Source organism: Pangasianodon hypophthalmus, chromosome 11 (assembly GCF_027358585.1).
Source record: "Pangasianodon hypophthalmus isolate fPanHyp1 chromosome 11, fPanHyp1.pri, whole genome shotgun sequence".
Taxonomy (NCBI): Eukaryota; Metazoa; Chordata; class Actinopteri; order Siluriformes; family Pangasiidae; genus Pangasianodon; species Pangasianodon hypophthalmus.
The window spans coordinates 6872406-6880316 of record NC_069720.1 but is presented as its reverse complement, the minus strand read 5'-3'; the positions used below and the strand labels follow the sequence as shown (position 1 = coordinate 6880316).

Sequence of the window (7911 nt, the reverse complement as noted above, 5' to 3'; positions counted from 1 at the left end):
TCATGTGAACCACAGCGGAGGATGGCAACAGCAGGGCACATGAGCACGTCTTCAGCCTTTTCATAGCAGCATTAATTGTTAGCCTGGAAGTGCAGCATGTGCCAACCTGGCTGTGAGTGTGCTCAGCACTGCGAATGGGCTGATGCTGGCAGAACAAAAGGCCTTTCTCAGCAGCCTGACTGGCTCCAAGGCAGGGGCAGGAGTCAGGACCTGTGATTTCTGCACAGCACAGGGCAACTCATGATGATGAGATGTGAGTAATGACAAGTGTGGTATGTGTTTGAATTATACATACGTATAAAAACACCAGGCTCCTATTCATAACAATTAGGATAAATATTACCTTTATAGGACTGCAGAATTGTCTGCTGGGAAATACTACCTTATGACATTTCAGTTATTCTTTTAATGTACTTCCAATATTAACCCTGTACATCCACCAGGAACTTGAATAGCAACACCAGTGCAACTGATCTTTCTTGCATTTGCTTAAGCAGTCAGTCATTTACATTTACATTTATGGCATTTGGCAGACGGTCATATGTGTATTGAGGAGTCTGATGGCCTAAGGCTACAACAGCAGAAGACCATATCGGGTTCCACTCCTGTCAATCAAAAAGACGAATCTGAAGCTGAGACAGATGAAGATTGAAAAAATACCAGGCTACAGTTTTCTAATCTTCATTTGTACACTTTGGGTGAGATTGCACCCACTGCAGCCTGAGACTGCTTTTCTTAGCTGACAGAAGTAGAATCCAGTGTAGCCTTCTTCTAATGTAGCCCATCTGCCTCAAGATTCAATGTGTTGTGCATTCTGAGATGCTTTCCTGCTTACCACGGTTGTAAAGAGTGGCTATTTGAGTAATCATAGCCTTCCTGTCAGCTCGGACCAATCTGGCCAGCTTGAACCAATTCTCATATGACTTTTCTCATTAACAAGGCATTTCCACTTGCAAAACTGGATGGAAAACTCACTGGATGTTTTTTTGTTTTTCACACCATTCTGTGTAAACTCTAGAGACTGTGAAAATCCCAGGAGATAAGCAATATCTGAAATACTCAAACCAGCCCATCTGCCACCAACAAGCCATAGTCAAAGCCACTGGGATCACATTTTTCCCCATTCTGATGTTTGATGTGAAAATTAAATGAAACTCTTTGACATGTTGACCACATGATTGGCTGATTGGATAATTGCACACATGAGCCCGTGTACAGGTGAACAAGACACAAATATCCCTAATAGAAGTAACACATTATGATTTCCATAGAGAACATGACATTCATCTTCTCTTTCTTTTGCCTTTGGAGATCAGAACCTGAAGCAAAATTTCAAAATCCATGTGGTTCATTTGCACAAAGGAAGTGGGCAGGAAATGGGCAGCTAGTGAGAGGACCATGTGCTTGTTGTGGTGGTGAAGAAACCTTTGTATGTCTAAAGATGGTGAGATTAGCATACAAAGATAAATAAGTCCATTGTGGAAGCCCAACAAAGAGAGCTTTACACACACACACACACACACAAACACATAGCAGCAGTGGAAAACTTCAAAGGCAGATGAAAAAACCCTGGCCGAGAAAAAATGGGAGAGTTTTGAGAACTGCTGAGAAAATTTAAATAATGTCTTGAGCCAGCTTGTGTAACTGTATCATCATTAAAGTGGTCATTAACTGCGGCTTAGTGTAGCAGTGCAGACAGGAGGATCAGGGAAGATTACACTCAGCTACTGCTTCTAAAATTCCTGCTTTGTCAGGTTTCTTTTAAAGAAACAAAGCACAGAGAATGAATCCATTAAACGTCCATTAATGCTTATTGCAAATGTAATCAAAAGGTGTGTGTAAAATCAGGCAACTTTATTTTTATTGCACAGCATTTATTTTATTGGTTCAATCCAGTGTTCACCACAGACATCACCCACATGTACCATCTGTAGTAAAACAAAGTTGGTTTGATGGAATCTGTTCTGCTTTTATTTTATTTTAATGAACAAAATTATAAATGCTATAGACATAATACATAGATATAGCCGATAACGATAACATCTAGTTTTAAAAGATATCTAAATTTGTATAAATAGAAAAAACATCCAAATAATGATTGCACCTGAAAAAAATTCCCAAAAGTCATAACCTTGAAATATATACAGTTATAAAGTAAAAGCACTAACTGTTAAAATGTAAAATATATCATTTTCCATCCATTATTTGAAGTATGGATTTAAATCATTAATCATGTTCTTTACAGTAAATGATCTATTGATAAATTTGTTCTTGTGAAGATGCTACAATGTTTTTGGCATATTAGCTTTCTGTTTTTTATTCCACACATTTCATTATCAGTTTTTGGCATGACTTTTTGATAATAAGATTAGAATTAAAAAAAAATGTGCTGGTAGCATGTAGGAAAACAACGCAACATCGTGCAAACTTCAAAATGTCATCGCATCCAAAAAGTCTTTGGATTACATACTGTATATCAAATTGTCTTTTTCATTGCTGATACACACACATTACAGTAGCAGTGGGAAAAAAAATCTCAGAAAGTTTATGTTTCATAATAATTGTTTATATGCTTGGGGATTAATGCTGAATTATAAATATTCAAATAGAAATAGACTATACTGTACATGCAATGTACATTAACAGTACTGTACTGTACACTAACTGTACTGTACATAATGTACTGTTCATTAACATGCACAGATGACAGAATCAGCAAGATGCAGGTATGTGCAAACCCTGACGAGACCAAGCAAAGTTAGATGCAAAGCAGTCATATAACTCTTCTGCAAGGACAACCACACAGTTACCTTGTGATTAAACATTCAGACAAAAAATAAATATGCTAACCAGACTCGAATAATGTGTTTTAGGTGTGACGCATGGACAGAGCACCAAATCTCATAGCTGAAACACTGGCCAGTGATTTGCTGACTTTGTGTTGACGGTGCAAACACAATGTGCTACATTAGTTTCCCTTGGTCTGTATTAATCCACTTAACTAGCAAACTAGCTAGATTATTATGTACTTTCTAATCAGTTTCTGGGCAACTAAACCATGGGACTAACCATGGGACATTAGAGCTTTATCTTGCCTTCTGGGTGTCCACCCCTACACATATACCAACACTATCTTACTGTGTGCCATAACTTAAATTTTCCAAGCATGGACAATTAATAAAATCTAATCTAATTTGTAACAGTATTCTGTGTGGACTGTGAAATTAAAAATATTGAAATATATAATATATAAATGAAATTTATATGAAATGAAATTTAAAATATATAAATGAAATTACCATTGTTAAAAGAATGGTGAAAGAGCAGCATCCTGTAATTTTACACATCAGGTCTAGTGCAGTAGTTCTATCTCACCAAAATACTGTCTCTGTGGTGTAGTGGTATGTGGTCGCTGGAAGCAGAATATTTAAAAAAAATCGTTCCCTAACACATATCACACATATTCTGTCCTCCTTCCTGGAGAGAGTTCAAGACTGGCATGTCCTCCTCGCAGTGGCACGGACTCTGGCAGTGGACATGGCACATCTTGCAGACAGATGCAAGACGTAATAAGCAATGATCCAGCGACAATGTGCAGAAACGCTGCAGTCCAGCCCCAGAACAGAGCCTGACCAAACTCCCAGCGTGGAACCACGTCAGGAACGGACTCATCGAAGAATCTCAGAACGGTCAGGTGGGCTATATAGGACACGGGAACCAGACCCATAACTCCTGCAGCGAAGCACAGCACTCCCCCCATCATCTTCAGTGTCCTTTTCTCTCTGAGTGTCTCGGTACCTTTACAGCTGTTGACCAGGTAGATGCCTGGGATTGCAAAAGATGTTCCCATGAAACCGGTAGCCAAGGTGGCACACATAAGGATCCGAGCCAAGCGGATATCCGGAGGGAGTCCAAGGAGGCTGTCGTATGGCCGGCACTCCAGAACGCCCAGTTCCTGCACCACACACGTCCCCCACAATCCCAGCTCGTAGCTCTCGGCAGGAAGGAGATCAGTGGACAGCGTGAGCCACTGGGACATCAGAGTGGTGGTTAATGAGAAAAGCCAGGCGCTCAGAGAGAAGAACACACCAAGAAGCTCCAGAACACATACTCCCTGATCCATGATGGTACTCCAGAGCTTATACTCGTGGAGAAGTCTTTATAGCAGGGACAACACTGTGCTGTCTGCTTACTAAAGCATTAACAGGATTCCTCCTTCTCCAGTGAGTCTCCTTTGAAGGAGTGCAATTAACAGGCACAGCCAGGAGGATGGCATCGTCCTGACATGTTGCCCTCCTCTCGCTGATGTCGCGTCTGAGCTGCGCTGATCAGCGCCGAGGGAAATGTGTAGGAAAACAACAGCATTATTCACACATGCAGATCATTTCCAAACAGTCTCTCTCAGGACGTGTGGGAAGAATACAGATAGGCTGGCTCAGAAATGCAGATTCTGCTAGTAGAATGGTGTGAATTTTCACATGGTTAAAGGTACTACTGCTTCTTATTCTGTTTTTCAATCTTTGTAGCAGAAAAGATACAATATGAAGACTAACGATTAAGAAACCCTTCAATGCTACTGACTACAAAATTGTAGAAAGGGGAAAATGTGAAAATCTTTATGTTCTGGACTAACCCTTAATGTTAAGGCTACTTTGTCTTTGGTTACTTTCACTCTGGTGAACTCAGTGTCTATTTAATACACACTTTTGGATTTCACAAATGTTTAAAATATACAGAGACCTTATTTTTTAACCAAGTGTGGCCACAAATTAATATATTCAAGCCACAAGTATAGTTTCCAAGAGCTTGAGAAAGGTCATGAAGTACTTAACCTGTGGTAGCTACTGTATTTTAAAATGGATGAGACACAGAGAAAACAGTTGAATTAGACAACTGAGGCCAAAGGAACCTAATCATGGAATTGATTGATTATACTGTACTTCAGTGTTGGTATGATGCATAAAGACATACTGGAGTCACTGGCATTGGGACATGGATATACTGTTAGATTAAGCAAACAATGAAAGTGAAGTTTTCCGCTTATACTCACCAAATAATTAACTGGAGGTGACATATAAATTCTGACATTCCAGCATATTAAGTCAAGCGCTTCAGGTACAGAATCTGTGGCCATGACTTTGGTATCTTGTGGCCACAACATAATAATTCATGGCCATGAGATACTTTTAGTAGCCTCAAAATATTAACTCGTGGCCTGAATATTTCAACTGATGGCCACGCCATATAAAATAACCACAAAGTCACCCCAGCAAAATCATATTTTACAGAAAAAAATTCTGGCTTTCTTGAATATAAGAACCCAGTCAAGGTCTCATGTTTCACTGTGGTCTTGCACTTGCTTCTGGTCAGTTTTCAAAATGCGAAAGTTTTTGCCCCCTTAAATTTCAGCATGACAAACATTAAAAATGTAGCATTACAATTTAAATGCCAGATTACACCATTTAACTGTTTTTCTGTAAAAAAGAAAAAGAAAAAAAAAAAATCTATTCCAACACATAGATTCACAACAACTGAGATGCCTGAGATGTTGATATGCTTTAGCTTATTTATTTATTTAGATAACATTAATTGAGCTTCATTAGATTGTTTAATCACTTAACACATCCAATGCAGGTTTACAACGGCAAGTCTTGTTTAAGGCATGAAAAGACAAAGACACAACCTAAGAGTGGAAGCAAAATAGTTAAAAAAAAAAAACTGCTAGAGAGATTCTCAAAAATCCAAAATAAGAATCAGAAGATGATATTTTGTTGCTTATAATAATGAAGGAACATCATATTAAATGTTTTGTTGTTTTCCTCATTTAGAAGTAAGGGTATGCCTCACTTGTAAATCACTTTGGATAAAGGTGCTTTATCTATTTTCATTTATCTACTTGATCTATTTTAATTACTGGGAAAAACTGACGTTTTATATATATATATATATATATATATATATATATATATATATATATATATATATATATATGATGAGTGATTAGAAGCACCATGTGTACTGTATTTCCCTTGTCCTCAGGACACCTATTCAAATAATTAAAAAAAAAAAAAAAAACAGCAGAGAGCAAACAGAATCAAACAAAAGGCTTTTCTTGCAGGCCATGTCAGGGGACAGAGTGCAATGCAGACTGTGACGTCTGCTGGTAGGAGTCTGAACATGGGAGGCACAGAGTCACAAAGAGAAGACACATGCAAAACACACACACACACACACACACACACACACACTTTGGAATTCTTCTTTGAAGTCCACTAAACTCAAGTATGGCACATTCCTGAGATAAAATTTGGGAAATAAAGGCAGAAAAGATACTTTGTTTGGAGTTTTAATCTGAAAATGTTGGAATGTAATTTGTCAATTTACAATAAACCGTATTTTAATGCTAATAAGTATGATAAGAACCTAAAATGCTGATGATGAGGCTCATCTTTCAAAATCTCTCTGATAATATTAACATCTCCATGTTGATTGCGATGTGTTACCACAGGGGGCGCCAGTACTCAATATTCAATATTCTCTTTCTCAGTTCTAATCACACTGGCAAAAAGACAATAAAAAAGCAAATATTGATGTGTCTCTCCCAGCACTCTGGATAAATTTTGTAAACATTTCCTAGATAATCTAGTGCCAGTTAATAGTATATCTGTAGCCTAGTCTAGGACAAATGTTTTAACTCAGCCTAACGAGTTTTAAGCTCTTATCTAATATGCATGTCCATCTATTTTTGTCAGGAAAATGGCCTGATCTTAAATCTCTAACATATAGGCACCAGTCTTTGAAACGTTTTGTCCCCCACAGTTTATGCGCACCTCCAGTTGCTGTGGTGACGTTCACAAACGCTCCTGATCTCTTGCCCTGAAGTCAGCTTCTGCGTCTCAAATCGACAAAAATCGGCCCTACTTCCTCATATCGAAAACCTGACTGACCTGATTAGGTCGTAAATGGGACTAGGGGTGTGTCCCAAACGCTAGTGTTAGAGTTCATAGTAGACTTTATTATATATATGTAAAAAATACTTAATGCTGTGGAATAATGGGATAGATACATAGATGTTTTGCCAGTGAACTAGCTAAAAGCCTGCTAGTTCACAGGCTAATTATATAACATTCTAGCTTTATAAGCTATATTCACTTTATCATATTAAGAAAACATTTAAATTTTACAATTACAAACCAATTTGCTGAAATTTTCAATGTTAAAACTGATGTTTGACCACAGTGTATATTAAAAAAAAAAAAAAAAAAAGACTTATCATATGAAGTCTTAACAATAACAACTATGAAGGCATATTGAATGGGTTCAGTGTGTTCATCTTGAAGACTGAGATGTCTCAAATTACTTACTTAAAGAAAACTAAATAGGCTTAACGTTAAGTGCTTGGGGCATAGATTCTGTAATAGCAATTATTCTAGAAAATTCCCATATACAGTACACTGTAAGCCTTAGGTGGAACGTTGAGCATGAAATATCTTTTCAGGCATTTATTCATCTTCAGTAAGCACTTTATCCTGGTCAGGGTCACTGTGGATGCAGAGGATGTGCAGAAACACTGGCCATGATGCGGGAATACACCCTGGATAATTCAGGGCACCACGCACATAATCATTAACACCTAAGGGCAATTTATTTTAGATAATCCACCTACTGGCATGTTTTTGAGAAGTAGGAGGAAACTGGAGAAACAGAGGAAACCCACACCTCCCCACCAACCAATCAGCTGTTTCCAGAAGGCTGGTTGATGCACTGCACCACAGATACAGACAACAGTATGCCAGTTCATCAATGCATCTTTGTGTGCCAGGCTTACCCATAATCCCCCTCTTTGTGTTGTGATGCAGATATACAAACATGCTTCAGTGCAGAAGTATAAGCTATACGGCCAAATGTTTA

General features: G+C 38.2%; 1 protein-coding gene across 1 annotated transcript; it reads right to left on the bottom strand.

Annotated features, from left to right (window-relative positions):
* Positions 1–613: 613 nt before the first annotated feature.
* LOC113536670 (putative claudin-24) lies at positions 614–4297 on the bottom strand. The gene has a single exon (XM_026930767.3). It carries the CDS (start codon positions 4121–4123, stop codon positions 3455–3457), a length of 669 nt encoding a protein of 222 aa, XP_026786568.3. The 5' UTR covers positions 4124–4297; the 3' UTR covers positions 614–3454.
* Positions 4298–7911: the final 3614 nt, after the last annotated feature.